The sequence below is a fragment of the Cheilinus undulatus genome, linkage group 18 (assembly GCF_018320785.1).
Source record: "Cheilinus undulatus linkage group 18, ASM1832078v1, whole genome shotgun sequence".
In the NCBI taxonomy this organism is placed as follows: Eukaryota; Metazoa; Chordata; class Actinopteri; order Labriformes; family Labridae; genus Cheilinus; species Cheilinus undulatus.
Genome location: NC_054882.1, coordinates 43,584,241 through 43,606,169, shown reverse-complemented (window position 1 = coordinate 43,606,169; position 21,929 = coordinate 43,584,241). Strand labels below are relative to the sequence as shown.

Below are 21,929 nucleotides of genomic sequence, written 5' to 3'. Positions count from 1 at the left end.
AGTTTTATCAGTCATTGGGCTGATTTTGGGCTAGTTTTATCAGTCATTGGGCTGGTTTTGGGCTAGTTTTATCAGTCAGTGGGCTGGTTTTGGGCTAGTTTTATCAGTCAGTGGGCTGGTTTTGGGCTAGTTTTATCAGTCAGTGGGCTGGTTTTGGGCTAGTTTTATCAGTCAGTGGGCTGGTTTTGGGCTAGTTTTATCAGTCATTGGGCTGGTTTTGGGCTAGTTTTATCAGTCAGTGGGCTGGTTTTGGGCTAGTTTTATCAGTCAGTGGGCTGGTTTTGGGCTAGTTTTATCAGTCGTTGGGCTGGTTTTGGGCTAGTTTTATCAGTCATTGGGCTGGTTTTGGGCTAGTTTTATCAGTCGTTGGGCTGATTTTGGGCTAGTTTTATCAGTCATTGGGCTGATTTTGGGCTAGTTTTATCAGTCAGTGGGCTGGTTTTGGGCTAGTTTTATCAGTCATTGGGCTGATTTTGGGCTAGTTTTATCAGTCATTGGGCTGGTTTTGTTTTATCAGTCAGTGGGCTGGTTTTGGGCTAGTTTTATTGATCACTGGGCTGGTTTTGGGCTAGTTTATTGGTCGTTGGGCTGGTTTTGGGCTAGTTTTATCAGTCAGTGGGCTGGTTTTGGGCTAGTTTTATCAGTCATTGGGCTGGTTTTGGGCTAGTTTTATCAGTCATTGGGCTGGTTTTGGGCTAGTTTTATCAGTCATTGGGCTGGTTTTGGGCTAGTTTTATCAGTCAGTGGGCTGGTTTTGGGCTAGTTTTATCAGTCGTTGGGCTGGTTTTGGGCTAGTTTTATCAGTCATTGGGCTGGTTTTGGGCTAGTTTTATCAGTCATTGGGCTGGTTTTGGGCTAGTTTTATCAGTCATTGGGCTGGTTTTGGGCTAGTTTTATCAGTCAGTGGGCTGGTTTTGGGCTAGTTTTATCAGTCATTGGGCTGGTTTTGGGCTAGTTTTATCAGTCATTGGGCTGGTTTTGGGCTAGTTTTATCAGTCAGTGGGCTGGTTTTGGGCTAGTTTTATCAGTCATTGGGCTGGTTTTGGGCTAGTTTTATCAGTCAGTTGGCTGGTTTTGGGCTAGTTTTATCAGTCAGTGGGCTGGTTTTGGGCTAGTTTTATCAGTCAGTGGGCTGGTTTTGGGCTAGTTTTATCAGTCAGTGGGCTGGTTTTGGGCTAGTTTTATCAGTCGTTGGGCTGGTTTTGGGCTAGTTTTATCAGTCAGTGGGCTGGTTTTGGGCTAGTTTTATCAGTCAGTGGGCTGGTTTTGGGCTAGTTTTATCAGTCATTGGGCTGGTTTTGGGCTAGTTTATTGGTCGTTGGGCTGGTTTTGGGCTAGTTTATTGGTCGTTGGGCTGGTTTTGGGCTAGTTTATTGGCCGTTGGGCTGGTTTCGGGCTAGTTTTATTGGTCGTTGGGCTGGTTTTGGGCTAGTTTATTGGCCGTTGGGCTGGTTTTGGGCTAGTTTATTGGTCGTTGGGCTGGTTTTGGGCTAGTTTATTGGTCGTTGGGCTGGTTTTGGGCTAGTTTATTGGTCGTTGGGCTGGTTTTGGGCTAGTTTTATCAGTCATATGGCTGATTTTGGGCTAGTTTTATCAGTCATTGGGCTGATTTTGGGCTAGTTTTATCAGTCATTGGGCTGGTTTTGGGCTAGTTTTATCAGTCATTGGGCTGATTTTGGGCTAGTTTTATCAGTCATTGGGCTGGTTTTGGGCTAGTTTTATCAGTCATTGGGCTGATTTTGGGCTAGTTTTATCAGTCAGTGGGCTGGTTTTGGGCTAGTTTTATCAGTCAGTGGGCTGGTTTTGGGCTAGTTTTATCAGTCAGTGGGCTGGTTTTGGGCTAGTTTTATCAGTCAGTGGGCTGGTTTTGGGCTAGTTTTATCAGTCATTGGGCTGGTTTTGGGCTAGTTTTATCAGTCAGTGGGCTGGTTTTGGGCTAGTTTTATCAGTCAGTGGGCTGGTTTTGGGCTAGTTTTATCAGTCGTTGGGCTGGTTTTGGGCTAGTTTTATCAGTCATTGGGCTGATTTTGGGCTAGTTTTATCAGTCATTGGGCTGGTTTTGGGCTAGTTTTATCAGTCATTGGGCTGATTTTGGGCTAGTTTTATCAGTCGTTGGGCTGGTTTTGGGCTAGTTTTATCAGTCATTGGGCTGGTTTTGGGCTAGTTTTATCAGTCAGTGGGCTGGTTTTGGGCTAGTTTTATCAGTCAGTGGGCTGGTTTTGGGCTAGTTTTATCAGTCAGTGGGCTGGTTTTGGGCTAGTTTTATCAGTCAGTGGGCTGGTTTTGGGCTAGTTTTATCAGTCAGTGGGCTGGTTTTGGGCTAGTTTTATCAGTCATTGGGCTGGTTTTGGGCTAGTTTTATCAGTCATTGGGCTGGTTTTGGGCTAGTTTTATCAGTCATTGGGCTGGTTTTGGGATAGTTTTATCAGTCATTGGGCTGTTTTTGGGCTAGTTTTATCAGTCAGTGGGCTGGTTTTGGGCTAGTTTTATCAGTCAGTGGGCTGGTTTTGGGCTAGTTTTATCAGTCAGTGGGCTGGTTTTGGGCTAGTTTTATCAGTCATTGGGCTGGTTTTGGGCTAGTTTTATCAGTCATTGGGCTGGTTTTGGGCTAGTTTTATCAGTCAGTGGGCTAGTTTTGGGCTAGTTTTATCAGTCAGTGGGCTGGTTTTGGGCTAGTTTTATCAGTCAGTGGGCTAGTTTTGGGCTAGTTTTATCAGTCATTGGGCTAGTTTTGGGCTAGTTTTATCAGTCATTGGGCTGGTTTTGTCACACAGACCTGGCAACCCTGAGCTTACATCACGCACATCGGACCCCAAACGTAGCTGTCCGCGCTGTTTGCTGGTTAAAATTACTTCTAAAACTCATTGATTACAAAATGAAGTGGAGCTGACGAACAAACAGTGTTTACGTACTTTAATTACTCGATCCAAGCGTGTCTTCAGTTAGTTTGCGTTGTGGTACGTAACTTTTTTGCTAATGCAGCCATTAGCAAGCTATCAGGTCCGTCCCTAATAACGGCCCCACTTCTGTTGTGAGTTTTTATTTGCATCTGCTGCACCAAGCTGTTATATTTTTGTGCTGTTGTGGAATCTGTTTGCCCCCACGCTGTGCCGAGTTTATGTATCCATGCGCGGCGCTGAGTGTTTGTATCCATGCGCTGCAGCAAGTTTTTGTATTTGTGTTGTGAACTTTTGTTTTTGTGTTTTTCTCAAATGTCGTGTTTTTTCTTTTTGCAAAGCGTTTTGAATTTGCATTCGTGTGAGACCTCTCGGCCACCGTAGTTTTGCACCTTCTGATATTTTAATATTTTTTTACATATTGTGAAATATTTTTTCATGATGTAAGATATATTTTTTTATGAAGTGAAATATTTTTAGTGTTCATTGAAATGTTTTTACAGTAGATATGGGTCCACTTGTATTAACTGTTTAATTTTCAAATAACTGGTTATTTAGATCAGAGTCCTTATAAACCAATAATCCAAGAGCTCATTTAAATGTTCAAAGTGGACGTTACTATCCTAATAAACGTGCTGCTCTCTTTCTTTTTAGAAAAAAATATCAACATGTGACTTACTTAAATTGTCCAAAGTGAAATTCTCCTAACCTTATTAAGGATCAATGTGCCGTATTTTATTTGGAGTTTAAAAGAAGAAAAATCAGTGAAATGAAGTGAATGATGTAAAACTTCTGTCAAAGGTTTTCATGAAGATCTTCAGTGATTCATCAGAGCATTCAGAGCTGCTCTGATGAATCTTTGCCTCTTTTCAAACAGTGTGGTTAACACTTTAGCTCTGCTGTGCTGAATAAGCCCACGCTTCTCCAAAACCGATTTCACACTGTAAAGGAAACTAGAGCGTATTTATTTACTGTAAGAACAATGAAGCAGGAAGGACTGGGGAATTCCAGTGATCACTTCTCCACACAAAAAAACCATTTTAAACCAACAACTTCTGATTTTAATTCCCACTAATGGATAAATACATTTGTGATTAACATGGGCCTTTTTACTCTGCAGGTTTGCTTCTATATTAGCAACAGGTGCAATACTGTCGGGAATTTGTTCACTGAATTTCTTTAGTCAGCTGTGATGGATGAAAATGAGTAATGAGAGGACATAGGCTGAGCAGTCTGCCTTTTATGTGATTTACAGGAAGTTTAGTCGACCAGACTGTTGAACTCTGTGCCGACGAAGAAGAGCAGGAGTTCCTCCTTCCACCACCTTCTTAATGAGAAATCACAACACACGCATTAGAAACATCTCAACCACTCACATTTATTAGATGGCAAATGTTAATGGAGCTTTATTTAAAAAGCCCCTCATTATTGGTGGACATGCATACATTTAATTTTACTTTTTTTACTGGAGCAACTCCCAAACTTTCATGTTTCACTGTAAGTAATTTAAACTAGCTTTAAGAGGAGTTAAAATCTCAAAAATACCACTTTTAAGAGAAAATATTTCACCCCTCTGTCTGCAGAGAATACCGCGTGTGACTCTGGCGGTTATGAAAGACGTTGCAGACATAACTCTTTAGCTGTCAAGCGTATGAACACGTGAGCAGTGATATCCTGCAGAGATACTCCAGTCTGAGTTTAGAGACTGAATCTCCTCATCTCTCTTATCCTCAGTGTCATGGTGTCACTGATGTGCTGAGAATGATGGTGAGCAGGTTAGACATGTCGCAGAGCCCTGTGAGGATGATATGAGGGGGCGGGGCCTTTGAACTCCAGGGGATTGGACCAGTTCACCGTGCCATTCACAAATACTGGTTAAAGCTGTGTTATTGATAGGAGAAGCCATATGTGAACACCATCCAGAAACAGTGCTTCCTCTGGACAGAAGCTCTTTTAAAATAGATAGAGGCAAAACAGGAAAACTGTTCTGTGGTCAAATTAATCAAATTTGAAATTATTTTTTTGAAAGAATAGATACCGTGTCCTGTGGACTAAAGAGGATCTGGAGCATCCAGCTGGTTCTCCTGGCTCAGGTCTAAAGCCTGCATCTCTGATGGTATGGGGTTGCATTAGTGCCTATGGCGTGGGCAGCTCCAACGTCTGGAAAGGAACTATCAATGCTGGAAAGTAGAGAGAAAAGGGTCCACATGATAGAAATCATTTGGAGCATCATAAATGAAAAATATGGCAAAGAAGACCCAGGGCTGAGCAGCTAGAGTCCTACATGAGACAAGAATGGGACAACATTCCTCTCCCCAGATATTTACAGACTGTTGTTGAAAGAAGAGAAGGTGCAACACAAACATAAACATGGCCCTGTCCCTACTTTTTTGAGATATGCTGCTGCCATGAAATTTAAGATGAGCTAATATTTTTCATGTCTCAGTTTCAGGTATGTTGTTTGTGTTTTATTGGGAATCAGCTATGGCTTTATGGCAGTTGTATGGGGGGGGGTCTTGGATCTCTGCCAGATTGGAGCAGCTCTAATGCACTGTCAGGTTTCAGTAGTTCTGCCCAAACTGGTACGACTACACCAGTAGGAGAGAGGGAGGTTCTGAGCATGCTCTGACTCTGCTACCAACAAATCTGATGAGTGAGAGTGAAACTGTAGCTTCACTGTCTTTAAACCATGCTTCAGCATTCTTCTTTTATAGGTCAGTCTCAGCTTTAGTAACTCTACTCTGTCAGTGGTCGGTCTGTGATGTGACCGATCTCAGTCAGCTTCGTTCAGACCATCAGCCGTAAGTGTGCAGCTGGTTTTGATTTTATAGTCTGTGAAAAACTCTAACAAGCTGTTTTCACCACTGATAGTAAGAATGAACAGGAAATAGCAGACATGTGTGCAGAGTTTGAAGAGACTTTCACACAGAGGGATGGAGAACCCTGCCGACATAGTTCCTCTGAGGAGGTTCAACAATGGTTCTCTGTGTGCTAAACAACAGGAGAAAAGAGGAAAGGAGAAGTTAAAAACTGTGAGAAAATAAACATTACATTTATGAGGGGAAATGCGGAGAATGAGGAAACTTTCTCATTTCAGTCAGATCTTTGATGTACTCCTAACACATCACTGAAAAACTTGTGCAGAGTATAAATGTTTGATTATTCGTCTGATTTCTCTCCGTTCTGCAGCAGATGAGAATCATCAGGAGTTTGATGCTGACCTTTAACCTCAGTGACGGCTCTTTAGCAAAGTGTGATGATTCCTCTACCACAGTTATAAGACTCTGGGACTGAATCCTTTTCCCTATGCTGTCATACTGACTAAGTTTTTCATTTCTATAATCTGCAGTTCTGGAGTCTCTCTTTAATTTGCTCTGTTAATATTCACCTGTTTTATAGGAGTTATCATGGCTGTAATACAGGAAGTAATGAGGCTTGTTGAGTTAGAGATTAGCCTTCATTCCAGGCATAGTCCACTGCTCTATTAGATTAGGTTTGCTGCCACTGATGATCCTACTTGTTTCTATTTCACTCGATGAATGGATCTGCTTCTCCTCTCGTAGGCCAGTGTTTCTCAACCTTTTCGGCCCCTGACCCCCAAATTAAAGGTGCCAGAGAGCAGGGACCCCCACTGTACCTGACGGTGGTCGAAGACAGCCGTGCACATTTTAGAATAGTCATGTGGAGACAAGGCTGACCATACAGGGGAGAGCTTTCTGGTGCCCGGCAAAACTGGGGCCCATGGAGTTCAGCAAAACCAGGACAGAAAAAGGCAAAAACGAGTTAAAGTGGCAAAAATGGGTGTAAATATTGGTAAAAAGGAGTTAAAATATGGTTGAAATTGCTATAAATTGGCAAAAATGGGTTAACTGAGAAAGAAAAAGTAGGCAGATACTGGCAGAAATTGGTTAAACTAGCAAAAATGGGCATATCAAAGGGTAAAATGGGGTTAAAATGGGGAAAACTGGGTGTAAAAAGGGGTTAAAAAGGGTTAACATTAGCAATAATAGGTCAACAGATGCAACATTAAGCTTAAGTGGCAAGAATTGGTTTAGAAGTGGCAAAAACAGGCAGAAGATAAGTGGTGAAAAGAGTTTAAAACTGACAAAAATATGTGTTAAATGATAAAAATGTGTTAAAATTGGTGGGAGAAAACGATGAAAAAGGGGTAAAAATTTTGACAAAATTGGTGTAAAGTGGCAACAGTGTAATTTAGAAAATATTCTTATTTTTTTAGGGCATATGAAGACCCCCTCTCATTGTCTCGAAACCCCTATGGGGGTTCCAACCCCAAGGTTGAGAACCACTGTTGTAGGCCACATTCACACTGTTGACCTCAGTGCTCAGTTTATATTTATTGATGGGATCTAAGTGTTTTAAATGTTCCTCTTAGATATAGCCCATCTGCAGACTTCCCTGTGAACAGGTCCGGCCCTTAACTTACATGTGCAGTGGGTCAATGGCATCATGCAAAGCTCAGTTTCTATCTGAAGCTAACATGGCAGCAGCTATCTGGGCCTTTTCCATTATGTTGAACGGCTCACCTCTTTTACAGCAGCCCAACGCTGCAGAGGGATTCGTTTCCACCAAAATCAAACCGTTTGACCCGTTTGATGACACGTCTAGAGCTGACGATGCAGTGTTTGAGTCGATGACATTAAAGCGGTGCTTAAGTAGGAATGGGTTTCTTCCAAGAGAAGAATAAAACACTGTTTCTACTTCAGAGTTTGTACTTCGTGGCCTTTTGAGCTCTGTTTAGGTCCTCTTCCTGGACCTCAGCGGTGCTTTCATCATCCTGAGGGACAAGCTGGAGCTCTCCAGAGTGGACAGACACTTCACATGCTGGATTGTGGACTATCTCACCAACTGCCCACAGTATGTGAGGACCCGGGACTGTGTGTCAGAGACTGTCCTCTGTAGGGGCCCCCCAGGGAACGGTGCTGGCGCTGTTCCTCTTCACCCTCTACTCTGCTGACTTTTCCCACCTGTCACCCTGCTGTCACCCTGCTGTCACCCTGCTGTCACCCACCTGTCACCCACCTGTCACCCTGCTGTCACCCACCTGTCACCCTGCTGTCACCCACCTGTCACCCACCTGCCACCCACCTGTCACCCACCTGTCACCCACCTGCCACCCACCTGCCACCCACCTGTCACCCTGCTGTCACCCACCTGTCACCCACCTGTCACCCACCTGTCACCCACCTGTCACCCACCTGCCACCCACCTGTCACCCACCTGTCACCTGCCGAAGTTCTCTGATGACTCTGCCATCGTCAGCCTCATCACAGATGGGTACGACCGGTCGTACAGAGGACCCATCCAGGACTTTGTGGACTGGTGCCAGCGGAACCACCTCCAGATTAATGCTAGTAAGGCCAAGGAGCTGGTTGTGGACTTCCGGCAGCACCCCTCCCCCCACTCCCCCCATCACCAGTGAACATCCAGGGAAGGGACATTGAGATGGTGACGTCTTACAAGTACCTGGGTGTTCATCTGAACCATAAACTGGACTGGACTGATAACACCACTGCACTTTATAAAAAAGGTCAGAGCAGATTCTATCTGCTCAGGAGGCTGGGGGGGGGGGGGGTCCTGAAGACCTTCTATGATTCTGGCCTCTGCCATCTTCTACGGCATGGTCTGCTGGGGGAGCAGCAGGATGGAAGCTGGACAAACTTCTAAAGAAGGCCAGCTCTGTCCTGGGGTGACCTCTGGAACCTGTGGAGGATGACGGCCAAGCTGTCCTCCGTGATAGACAAAGACTCCCACCCCCTCCAACACACACTCACTGCACTAAGGAGCTCCATTAGTGACAGGATGATCCACCCCAAGTGTGTGAAGGAGAGGTATTGCAGGTGTTATTGCAGCTGTTCGACTCCACAACAGAAGCTGCTCCACAATAATCTCCCTGTAAGGCACAGAGATGATGACTGCTCATCTTTATAAGAAGCACTGTTTAGAAACAGCCATGTGCTGCAGACTGAACTTCCTGTGGCTCATATACTTACCAATAACCTCTTACAGCTCTACTTCCGAACGGCCGAACCGTCCTTTAAAAGTTGCAGTGTGAATGAGAGCAGACCGTAGATACTGACCACTGTTTCTTTCTCCCTGCAGGATGAGGACGTAGTGGAAGCACACAGGGAGCAGGAGGCCACAGAAGACAGGGGCCAGGGTCCCTCTGCAGGTATGGAGCGGCTCCACTGGGTGCGGCATCGCTGTCAGCAGCTCCTGGGGGGAGACTCGGGGCGAGGCTGGTACTCTTCTCCTGATGACCTGCCCAACAAGAACTCCCTGGAGACCCGCAGCTCGCCACAGAGAGTCGGCGGGAAGCGGAGGACGGTGTTTGCTCGCCATGGGCCTCATCAACAGGAGTACGAAGCCGTGTCCAAACACTACAAGGGCAACGCAATCAGGACTACGAAGTACAGCTTGTTGACGTTTATCCCCATGAACCTGTTCCAGCAGTTCCAGAGGTCAGTGTCACACCTGAGTGAGAAACACTATAAACACCTGGAACAGAGGACACACCAGTTTATAGAGGCTGTCTGTTTTTAGAGCTCTCACATTTTCAACGCTGGTCTTTCTATTTTAGGGCCGCCAACCTCTATTTCCTGTTTCTGGCGTTGCTGAACTGGGTGCCGGTGGTTGAAGCCTTTCAGAAGGAGATCACAATGATTCCTCTGCTGGTGGTTCTCACAGTTATCGCCATCAAAGATGCCTTAGAAGACTACAGACGCTACCGCTTTGATAAGAAGGTCAACAACAACATCGTGAGAGTCTTCTGCAGGTCAGTCAGCCTTCACTGTGTCAGCCACTCCTGGCTGCTGGTGCTGCGTCTGTAAGATTTTTGTCCCTGATTGGATCTACGAAATGAAACGCACTTATAATGAAACAAGTCGTTGGTGTTTTGGGCCAGAGGTAAAAAAAAATAGCATGACTGCATGGCAACTATTGGTTGTAAAAATAAAACAACAACTTTAAAATCCAGAATATAAATCACACAGGTTTGTAACATGGTTTCTGATTTCCCAGGATGGATGTTGACCAAAATGTTAGCAACGTCTCACTGAGAGGTAGAGGAAAAAACATGTGAGAGAAAGAAATGACTAAACCCCTCAACATATTTAAAGGTCACATAATATACAAAACACACTTTTTCTTTTTTTCTTTTTCTAACAAAATTATGTGCCCCTGTTCACAATCCCCCCAAGAATCAGTTGGCCCTGCAAGCTCGGAAGAAAGTTCCACCCTCCTCTCCTGATCCTCCTCTCAGATGGCAGCTGAGAGGAGGATCAGGAGGGCCACATCCATTAGGCCCCAATAATACCCAGCTGCAGCCACGGGTACCGTACAAACCACGCCCCTTACAAAACACGCTCCCTACAAACCACGCCCTCTTGTGCTATTTGCTTAGCTTAAGGTTAACTTAGATTAGTTTAATTAATTTATTTAATTAGCTTGAGGTTAGGTTTAGTATTTAAATTCCACTGGCTAGGGTTAGAATTCATTTATTGTATGGATCGATGCGGCGTGTTTTGTACGGAGTGTGGTTTGTAGCGGCTGCGGCTGCAGCTAGACTCTTCTCATTAAACCACACCCATTTTCTGAGAGGGGCGTGGTCAGGGGCAGGGTCAAACAGCTCAGTAACATTTAAAGCCGCAGACACAGAAACAGCTGGTTCTGAGCAGGGCTGAAACAGGAGTTAATAGACATTCAGACATCAATACTGGAGTGTTTTTACAGCAACAAACTTCACAGGCATGTTTTAGGACCTCTGAGACCGATATAAACTTAATTTAAAGAGTTAAATATGTCCCCTGTTAGACCTTTGCACATTATATCCATTTATTTTGTCTGAAATCGCAGCACAATAAAAAGAAACATCATCTTGTGTTAACTGCGGTGCCATGATGCTAAAACTCCTGCAAATACCCAGTTTTCTTTTTCAAGGAGTCAGAAAGCCACAGAATCATCTCCACAGGTGTTTTATCACAGTATGACGCCATTTTGCCTGTTACTGCAAATTTTTGAATAGAAAAATAATTCAGTTGGACTCAGCATGCATGGTGTGTGTGCTCACATTTTTGGTTAGATCATAGATCTGAAAACTGCATCTGCAAATAACCGACTAGGTGTGCACAGGCCTTCACTCGAAAAACATCATCTTCACTGGTTTCATAACATGCAAAACATGAGCACACATTTGAATCAACCAGCGGTCTCATTTACATCAACAGTCACTGCTATCTGAAGTAAAAGCATGAAACTGAAGCTACTTCAGTTACAGTGCTATCTGCATGGTCAGAGGTATGAGAAGACCTGATCACGCAGACATCTGAATAAGGTTCATGAACATCAGCCTTTAACAGCCGACAACATGAAATCAGTCACTCTTTATTAACATAGCACTTTTTATACAATGCAATGTAGCACAAAGTGCTTTACACATAAAATCAAAAAGAATTCATTCGTTCAAGTTCAGAATGAGGAGACACTGGAGGTTAAAGTCTAAAAACAAAGGGACGGTAAATGAAATAAAAACAGAATTAGAGGACACTAAAATAGGAATAAATACAATAAAATATAGATCAATAAAACTAGGGGTGCACCGATCGATCGGCCTATCCTTGTAAATAAGATCGGTGGATAAGATCAGTTTCATCTGCCTCTACCTACTAAAATGTGACAAAAGAAAGACTAAAGGAACTGATATAATTTAGTAGTTTGGACAGCGATGCTTTCAACTTTTCATTTATATTTGAGAGAACTACCTCATGTGCGGTTAAAACAACAAGTTTGTATTGTTTCACGGGTATTGTTCAATGTTATTCAATAAAATAAGATTGTAACATTGAAGGTGTATGCTGGCAGTTATAAAAAAATCGGTATCGGCCAAAATCGGAATCGGCAGATCAGGCTTTTTAAAGATCGGTGATCAGCGATCAGCCAGAAAATTCCAATCTGTGCACCCCTAAATAAAACTGTATAAAACACAAACGAGAGCTTGGAAAAGTTATAATAAGAGGACAAACTACTAAAAGGCAGTCCTAAAAATTAAAATATAATGAGATAAAACCTAAAAGACAGACAAAATTAAGATGATAAACTAAATTTTACTGGAGTTTGCTTTTAAAAACATGAACATTAGGTTCAGGCCTCAGGTCTTCAGGTAGGCTGTTCCACAGACGGGGGCCGTAGAGATAAAAAGATGCCCCCCTAAGTTTAGTTCTAACTTTAGGTTCTGTTAACAGGGAACTTCCTGAAGAGCTGAGGGCTCTACTGGGCTCATAGGGTTAAAGCAAATCTGATAAATAAGAAAGGCCAGACCATAGGGTGGAAAAGACACATGATAGATAAAATACCAGAAGTCCATCAGAGACAAGGGTGTAAATAATAACAGCAAAGAAAGCAACAAATAAAAAATCCACTGTGGATTAAATTACAGCTCAGTTAAAGTAACTGTACATACCAGGCACAGTTTTTCTCAGTGCTGTGGAAGATGCCTTTCTGTTGCTGTACCTCCTGTCCCTCTCTGTGCTGCTTATGACCGCCGTTTATTTGGAGGACATTTTCATTGAGGGGTCAAGGGTGAAGCAGCAGTGAAACACTCCCATGATTCCACGTAGAGCCCCCTGGTGGTATGATTAACCTGTAGCAGATTTAGTGACATTCAGATATCAAATATGAATCACTGCACATATAAACAGAGAGTCTGTTCTCTTGTGGTTATTTAGGGTGGGCCGGTTACAGAAGTAGGTGGGCCCGGGCCCTGAAGGCCTACCCATAATGCTTGTTGGTTAAAGGTCTCTAATCATGATTGTGAGTGGGCAGTCCCTGCTGCTGCTGTGTGACTCTCCTCTCTTTTATATCTGATTAAACACACAGTCTTTGAGGCGGCTGTAAAAACTTGAACTTTGAGTTTGTTTATAGCGTCAGTCGCCTTTAGAGGAGGGGCGATGAATATATCACCACGGCTGTTAAATATCTACTTCCTGGTCCCTCCTTGCCGATCCCTTAACTCACGAGGGAGATGATGAGAAACATGGATGTACAATCGCAATTCAGGGCCACTTTCAGGGGCTTCTAAACTGAGAAAATACCCGCTGAGGAGTGGAGTGGACTCATGTCTAGCCTGAAATGTCTTCGGTCAGCCAAAGGACATCGGCAGAAGAGGAGGACTGTGGTATCTTCGTCTACAGAGGATGAAGAGCTCAAACAACTCTTGAGATCCTACAAAAAGAACAAAATTCGCACGTCCAAGTACTCCGTCCTCTCCTTCCTGCCCAAGAATCTGTTTGAGCAGCTTCATCGCTTTGCTAACATTTACTTCATCTTCCTGGCTGCTCTAAACTTTGTCCCTGTGGTGGAGGCCTTCCAGCCGGAGATCGCTGTGGTTCCCATCGTTCTGGTGCTGTCAGTGACGGCCATCAAGGATATCTGGGAAGACTTCCGCAGGTTTAGGTCGGATCATTTTATCAACAGGCTTCTCTGCCATGTTTACAGCAGGTATGTTCAAAATCTCTCACAGTTGCTGTGGTCTGGCAGCAAAGAGAGTCTTAGAGGTTTTATCCTGAGTCATTGTTATTGACTGAGTATTATTATTATATTCTACATTGTTGATCTCTTTTGTTGTGGTCCAATCTGCTTTAGAGACCAGCTGCTCTGTAGGTGACAAATAAGTGACAAAATATTTAGTTTGGAGCTCAGTGCCACGTCGGTGTGGATGTTGTGTAGGTAATGTGTTTTTGATCCGTAGTTTTACTACAGTTCCATTATTATGTACCTAAACTGCTGAATTATGCTGCAGACCTCTGTCTGAAAATGTGGTTGTGTTCCTCAAAGGTTTAGTTATAGTAGAGATAAAATATGCCAACCCTAACTTGGGAACCCTGGCCAGCTCTTTAATGACTTTCCTGTCCATTCATCCCTCTTCCTCTGCATCCATCCCTTTTCTTCCACTTATCCAAGGCCAGTGGTAGCAGGTTCAGCATGTTGACCCAGACTTCCCTCTCCCAGCAACATTTTTCTGCAGGCATCACCGGGCCAGATGCCAATCTTAATCATCAGGTGGATCCATCATGCAAAGCTTGAAGTAAATATGCTTGTTCCCTGGCCAGCTAATGACCCATCCAGTCAGCATCTTCAAGAGAAAGAGCGGTAGACATGGTTGTGGTTAAATAGAAGTGGTGCAGGCCTGTGAACAATAGTGGCTGGTAAAGAGATCAGTGTGGATGCAGAGACTGTTTGATCAGAACATTTCTTTATGAAAGAAGAGCAGTTAGCCATTCTAAAAGCTTTTCTTGGTGTCTAATGTACCACCTGCCTTCACTGATGGCGAAGAATCACCCTATGTAGTTTACTGAGTCATATGTTCTGTTACTTTGATTCACTGATAATGCCTTGGTTCCCAACCTGGGGTCTGGGAGCCCCTTAGGGGGTGCTATAGATCTCGGGGATGCACGATTCTCTGTCTGCCCTGAGGTTGTTAAAATGAGATAGGCACATATTAACAGAAATCATGCTAAAACAATTAGAAATAATTCATACCATTGGGTAAAAGAATTTGTGTTTAGGGCTACTTAGTTTGGATTTACTCAAAAAAGGATTAAAATTTGTTAATTTTGACCACAAAGTATCACTATTTTTTCGTATTGGTCCTCGGGGCTCAAAGGTAAAAAGGTTGGGAACCACAGTCGTAATGAATGACAGAACGATTGTCAGTGTTCAGACTTTTTTGAAAGGTTCTTCGTTCCCAAACACCGTCTATGGGGCGTTGCCAAGGTGGATGTGAAATATATCCCATAGACATGTGACACGGGTGAAAATCTGGTGTGTCGGGTTAAGGCCAAGTACGATAAAGGTATTATACCTCCAGCAAGTCCTGGGTCTGCCCGGGGTCTACCCCCAAGGATGTGCCTAGAAGCCCTCCAAATGGAGGGGGCCAGGATGCCTGATCAGATACCTCCTCAACTGGCTCTGTTTGATTTGAAGGAACAGCAGGTGTCCCGTTTCTCACCCCAACCTTGGGAACTCATGTTTATCTGCAGTAGCATCCTTTCAGTAGACTAAGTTAGTGACAAGAGATGAGATGATGACGGATAAATTAGAAGCTTTCCCTCTTTATCACCAAGGAACCTTCAGGATCAGATGTGGTGCACAGGTTCACTCCTTTGGAGAGGATCCAGGGAGGAGCTCAGCAGTGAGGGTTTGGTAGCTGAACTTTGCTTCATGGGGTCCAAGAGTTATCTGGAGCGTCCACCCTGTGGGGTGGCCAACTGCAGAGATGTGTAGATCCAGTATCCCAGACAGGAAGCAAAGTCCTGGTGTGCTCATCCTTATAGTGACTGAAGATTCCCGATGAGACCAGATGAAACTCACAACAGCAACGGGACGCTCTGCAACACTCTGAAAGCCTGGCAGTTCACACGACTACAGCTGGAGGAGATAATGTGTCGTTATCATAGCAAAGACTCTGCAAGAAATCTGCTCCTGAAGGAGGACAGTTCTGTCTGAACTGGGCTTAATAAACCTGCATGGATGCTCCTCCCTGCTCCTGACAGAAAGGCACTGTTTACTTGCACCTTTTGCTGGCATGGCCTTCTTGCTTGTCTCAGTGTAAGTGTAATAATTAACCTCAGACATTGTTCACACTCATCCATTATTTGAATCATACCTGTGAGTCAAAGAGTTCCTTCTGTGTAGAGGAATGCAGACTGTAAGTATGTAAACAGACCCAGAGCTTTCACCATCAGGGTGTTCCTCAGGGACAGGACAGCTGTTTAAAGGCTGACCATGTTTCCATGGTCCAGAGAAAAGCCTCATGAAAGATAGCTGTCTCTAATATCAGTGTCCTATTAGGATCTCTGTGTTGTTGAGCTTTCAAAGTGAATGAGGAGTGTAGGAATTGTCTTAGCTGAACAGAAGAGAGCAGCTTTGTGTGATCCCAGACAGACTGCTGCTTTGTGAGCTGTTTTCATCAGCACAGACAGCCGTGGAGTGGCAGTTTGGTTTGTTTACTGTACATACAGCTCTCCATGTCCCCCTGTTATTTCCTGTATGCTTGGTGTTAAACATGTAGCTGTGGATCATAAAACAGGAAGACCTGCTATTAGCAGTCATCTGTTCCCATCTCCAGGAATCATTCTGACATTTTATCAAGAAAAAAGAGATTTTTGTTGTCAATCCTTCTGAGCCTCCTCTGTCTTCTCATTAATCCCACAGTAAGCAGAAGGCGTACATTCAGCGGTGCTGGAAGGATGTTCATGTCGGAGACTTGGTCCGGCTTTCCTCTAATGAAATCATCCCCGCCGATCTGCTGCTGCTGTACTCCTCCGACCCTCGGGGAGTTTGTTACATCGAGACCTCCAACCTGGACGGAGAGACCAACCTGAAGCAGAGACAGGTGGTTTCAGACCTTCAGCTGCAGGTAGGTTCTTCTTGGCTGTAATAGTTTCCCTAAGTCACTGCATGCTCTGTATAAGGGTGTTTTTCCATGCTTGTGTTTTCCAGGGAGCAGAGTTGACTTTGGAGAACTTCAAAAGTCGAATCGAGTGTGAGAATCCCAACAATGATCTCAGCAGGTTCAGAGGTTACATGTAAGTGCTTTGAAATACATCTGTCCATCGAATTAAAGAGCCAATAATCTCCTTTTTACAGCATACATTTGCTCTGTGGGAATATAACTTACATAATGTGACATGCACTCTTTGCCCTTTTGAAGCATCTGTATCAGAATTTTTCAGGAACAGCTTTTTAATTTCATAATTTTGAAAAAAAAAGTTTATACTTTTGGGAGCACTTCTGGTTGAAATCTTACCAACATGGTGGTCAAAGATTTTAGGATTAGTTTATCAACATTTCTCGGGAAAGTGAGTAACTAAACCACACACTGTAGTTTCAGCTGAGGAGGATAAGACACGCCCCCTCCTCCCACTGTCCCTTATCAGCCACATTATTCAGTCTGTGCTGCTTTTTGGATTTGTTTATTAGCCATAATGTCATAACCATTCAAGGTAAGCTGACCACAAGATGACTTTGTATGTTATCGATCTTGTTTTATTTATGATCTTGGTAAGCAGATATACATGATACAAGGAGTGTACTAAGGAAAGTAGATTCCAGTAAAGCAGCAGGCCCTCACCGCATCCCTGGCAGAGGGGAAACAGATCTGACCCTCAGCCCATACACATTAACGGGGACTGTGTGGAGAGGGTCTCGGACTTCGAGTTCCTGGACCTGCACCTGACCTGGAAAACCAACCCCACAGCGCTGATCAGAAAGGCACAGCAGTGACTCCACTTCCTGAGGGTCCTGAAGAGCAACGCCCTGGCCAAGGAGCTGCTGTGCCCTTTTACAGATGCACCATTGAAAGTGTACTGGCATACTGCATCCCAGTGTGGTTCTCCAGCTGCTTAGGAGATGACAGCTCTCCAGAGGGTCATCAACACAGCACAGAAAATCCCAGGCTGTGCTCTCCTCTCCTTAGAGGAGCTGTTCAGGTCCCGCTGCCACAAGAAGGCCCTGGGCATCCTGAAGGACTCATCCCACCCAGCACATCACCTGTTCCAACTGCTACCCTCAGGAAGACGGTTCAGGACAATAAGAACCAAAATTAACAGACTGAAAAACAGCACCTATCCCAGAGCAGTTTCAGTATTTAATGATAATTGCACTGAAGGGAACTGCGCACAATTTAGTTGTACTTGTGTACAATGACGGTAAAGATTCTGGTTCTGATTCTGATGATCCTAGACTGTCTCAGAGATGTCTCTGTTTCCTAGGACGATGTTCTCAGCTGATATTGGTGTCCATGTTGTCCAACAGGGAGCATCCCAATGGAGTTCGTGTGGGCCTCCATAACAGCAACCTGCTACTGAGAAGCTGCACCATCCGCAACACAGAGACTGTGGTGGGCATTGTGGTCTACGCAGGTAAGAACTTTACCCACAGCTGAACCAACAGGCCAACATCCACAGCTGATATAGAACAACATCTACCAACATCTCTAGGTTTCTCTGTGGGTGCTTTTAGACCTTTTTGAAGTACAAGTCTTAGTTTACTACATTTCATGTGGAAATATCGATAGCAGCTTTAGTTCTATTATCTTACTCACTAAGGCCGCCACACACTAGACGATTTTTAAATCTGAAACCATTTTAAAACCATGGGAGACCACAGACTTCAGGACAGTTTCCTCTGAATGCACACAGTAGACGACTCAGCCAGCAGACGACTCGGCCAGCAGACGACTCGGCCAGCAGACGACTCGGCCAGCAGACGACTCGGCCAGCAGACGACTCGGCCAGCAGACGACTCAGCCAGCAGACGACTAAGCCAGCAGACGACTCGGCCAGCAGACGACTCGGCCAGCAGACGACTCGGCCAGCAGACGACTCGGCCAGCAGACGACTCGGCCAGCAGACGACTCGGCCAGCAGACGACTCAGAATTTCAGTGAATCACTCACTAACGTTCTTGTCTCGTCACGTGTTCTCCTCCTGCCAGGTCATGAGACTAAAGCCATGATGAACAACAGCGGGCCGCGGTACAAACGCAGCCAGCTGGAGAAGCGTCTGAACATGGACGTCCTGTGGTGTGTGCTGCTGCTCATCGTCATGTGTCTCAGTGCGTCTGTAGGTGAGGAAAAACACCCAATCTTACAGCACAATATAAGTATCAACATCATAAATCCTTTAACCACAGCTTTTTGGTGTGTGGAAGTGTCGATTAGCTGAACTAAAGTAAAAAGGCATGGGCTGGCCAAAGTTTATGTTGCTGGAAGTAGCCTAGCAGTTGTCTGATTGGTAGGTCAGCAAACCAATCAGAGAGCGTACAAAAATGAGCATAATTCCTCCCACTTAGAATTCTGACTTGTTCTGCTGACTTGTATTTTCCAGGTCATGGTCTCTGGCTGAAGAACCTCAAAGATCCGATCTTTCTGGTGGACAAACAGACGTCTCCTGCTCTGGCTGGATTCTACGTCTTCTGGACCATGATCATTGTGATGCAGGTACACTTCTATCTAGGAATGCACCATAATTATCAGTACCGATAAATTATAGGCCAATACTGCATATATTTTACATAGTTTTATTATCCCGATAATAAAATATTAACCGATAAAATCCACCAATAATAAAGGCATTTGTTTTCTTTCTCACGAGACTACACATTCTGAAACAGCAGGGGGCGCCGCAGTAAGAGACCCGCTGTTAAGCACCAGAGAAGAAGAGGAAGCTGCGTCAGTGCTAAGAGGCTAATAGAGGTGGTACTGGCGGAGTTATTCAGTATTTACAGGGAGGATAACACTACAGTGTTTGTAGAATTTGACCTGCAACAATCCCGAAGAGTGGGAAGAAGTCCTGGACTGATCTTAAGTCACAAAAGCCATCATCCTAACGACGTTAAAACGAAGGGGTGGCACCAAGCCAAAGGCTAATACCAGGCGCTGATTCATCAGGCATTGGAAACTGCAGAGAGTTTTCCAGAGCCAATAATAATGACAAAATCAGTCTGACAGTCTCCTGATCCGCCGCTGCTTTCATAGACGTATCCCTGCCTGCTCTGTTTGACGTGGTTTCATTCAGTCTGATCCACGTTAGGAACAGAAGTTTAGCCACAGACCACAGTGGACTTCACATTTATAACCTGTTTCTGATATGACTTCTGTCTGTGCATATTTTTAATCTTTGTGTGAAACATCAGCTCTCTTTAATTCTGACTTCAGCAGCAAAACAAAGACCACCAAGCGTTGTGGTTTTATGTCTGATTTGACATCAGTCAGCTGAATTCTTGTCTAGTCAAGTTGAGATGTCAGATTTCACCACGTGGCGAGATACTTAAATTTGTTTCAAGGGAAAAGGTGAAAACCTGTGTCCGTTGTGTATTGTACTTTGGTACTGAAATGTTTTTAAAAAAAGTTAAGTATAGTAGCAGTTATATAGTCAGAATGGTTCTTTGTTTTTTGAAAAACACGAGTGATGTCAGTTAGAATTAGTTATAAACATCTTTGCTCACTACATTTTAACCCCTTCTTTCCCCCAGATGTGCATACACACATCAAATAAACTTCTTTTGTTAAATCAACAATTGAAAAACAAAAAATATTTATTATTACCGGTTATTGGCCATCAGGAGTAGGAAATTATCAGTTATCGGTATCTGTTTGAAAGCATACTTATCGTGCATCACTACTTCTAACTATTGAAGTCCCAAGACAAAAATCGTAAGCACCAGTTTAGTTCAGTTGGTAGAGTAGGTTCCCTAGAAGCTTATCCTCGACGCGCTGGTCATAGAGTTGGTTCCTGGTCCTGCTATTTGGTGCCCGTCTTTCTCTGCTATCCCTTCTTCCACTTTCTGTCACTCAGTCCTGTCAAAAAAGAGAAAAAGCAGCCAAAAATCTTCAAAAAATTGTTAAGATCTTTTGTTCTGTATATGTTTTTTGGGAACAGGTTCAACATTTTGCATTTATCACAGCCATCACAGTCATTTAAACAGCGTGCTCTGATCCACTCGTGCATATAAGCGATGGAATATGAGAGATAAAAGAACGTATTTGTACTCATGGAAAAGTTGCGCTCTCTCTCCAACTTGCCACAGCACTCTGACGCGTAAGCTTGTGCAAATATGACGATCTGAGTTAGGATGGATGGACCCATGTTTTCTTTTTCAAGGAGTGAAAAAGTCCCAGAATCATGGTCACTTTTCTTTCCCAGTACGAGACCATTTGGCCTTGTACTTCAAGTTTTCACAATGAGTGGAAAATAAATGCACCACAAGGTCTGAGAGTGTAGCTCTTTAATTTAACCACGATTCTGAAGTAAGCACCTGAAAGTAGCAGACTCAGCATTCAACAACCTTTAAGGTCACATTTCATGCAAAATAAAATTTTTCAGGCTTTCAGGCTGGGGAGTTAGCCCCACCCCCACGTTCGGTTAGCCCTCCCCGCCTGAAAGAAAGCTCTGCCCTCCTCTCCTGATCCTTCCCCCTGTTCAGAGGAGCCACATCCTTTAAGCCACACCCATTTCCTGAGAGGGGTGGAGTCAGACAGCTCGTTAACATTTAAAGCCACAGACACAGAAACAGCTGGTTCTGAGCAGAGCTGAAACAGAGTTTTTAGACATGCAGACATCAATACTGGAGTGTTTTTACATTAATAATCATCACAGGCATGTTTTTGGGACCTCTGAGACCAATAGAAACTTGATTTAAAGGGTTAAATATGTGACCTTTAATAATGTGGGTTTTAAAATTATTTTTTCTGACTTCTATTAGTTATTAGTATCTCATTGTTTTTATTTATTTTTATTTTTATATTCCATTGCATTGATTAGAGATAAAGCAGTTGTTAAAAATTAGGGCCATACCAGTGTTTTTCAGTTCTCCTGTTGGTGTCTTACTCTCCGTTACTTTGCTAACGTTTTCTCCGTTGGACAATGAAACCAGATCCAAGTTTGTCCAGCAGGTCACTGCTCCCCTTCAGAAGGTCTCTTCTGTGATTCAGCAGTTAGCTTGGCTGGATGCAAACATTCTGTAGACTGGGAACCACAGATAACCAGTGACTACTGATTTCTGTTCATGCCAGGTGTTTGCTGATGACTGATGTTTTCATGTTTTCATCAGGGACGATGCCAACATTAAACTGACTCAGTGGGGCAACCCTAGTAATAATGAAAGATTGGTTTGAGCTGTATTTATACAGCTGTTTCCTGTTACAGCAGCTCTGTATGATCTTAAGTTACGATGTAAAGCCAAGCTTCCCTCCATGTTAACTAGTTAGTATAGCTGTGTCATTGTTTGGTTACCACTGAGTCGTAAGGTTCCTCTGAATAAGTGGAGCATAATTTCTAAACTAACCAAAATACTGTTGCAGAAATAATGTTTTAACGGGATGTGAACTGTCAGTGAAAGCCATTTTTCTTAACTCTTCCTCTTTGGTAATTGTTTCTTAAGGGGCTAGCTCACCTGACACTAATCCACAAACACAAACCCCTCCGTCACACATGTTAAAGCTTTGTCATTGAATGCA

At 43.9% G+C, this 21,929-nt stretch overlaps 1 protein-coding gene across 2 annotated transcripts in view; it reads left to right on the top strand.

The window, feature by feature from the left end:
* atp10d (ATPase phospholipid transporting 10D) overlaps positions 1-21,929 on the top strand; it is a 71,079-nt gene that overhangs the window by 22,186 nt on the left and 26,964 nt on the right. Inside the window, exons 2-8 of one of the 2 annotated variants that reach the window (XM_041812921.1) lie at positions 9,018-9,376; positions 9,496-9,690; positions 16,125-16,329; positions 16,413-16,498; positions 17,727-17,833; positions 18,407-18,538; positions 18,799-18,911. In XM_041812921.1, the coding sequence (XP_041668855.1) occupies positions 9,090-9,376; positions 9,496-9,690; positions 16,125-16,329; positions 16,413-16,498; positions 17,727-17,833; positions 18,407-18,538; positions 18,799-18,911 (1,125 nt within the window). In that variant the 5' untranslated portion in view covers positions 9,018-9,089. Of the gene's footprint in view, positions 1-9,017; positions 9,377-9,495; positions 9,691-16,124; positions 16,330-16,412; positions 16,499-17,726; positions 17,834-18,112; positions 18,539-18,798; positions 18,912-21,929 lie in introns of both variants that reach the window. The other variant, XM_041812920.1, reaches the window with a different exon arrangement.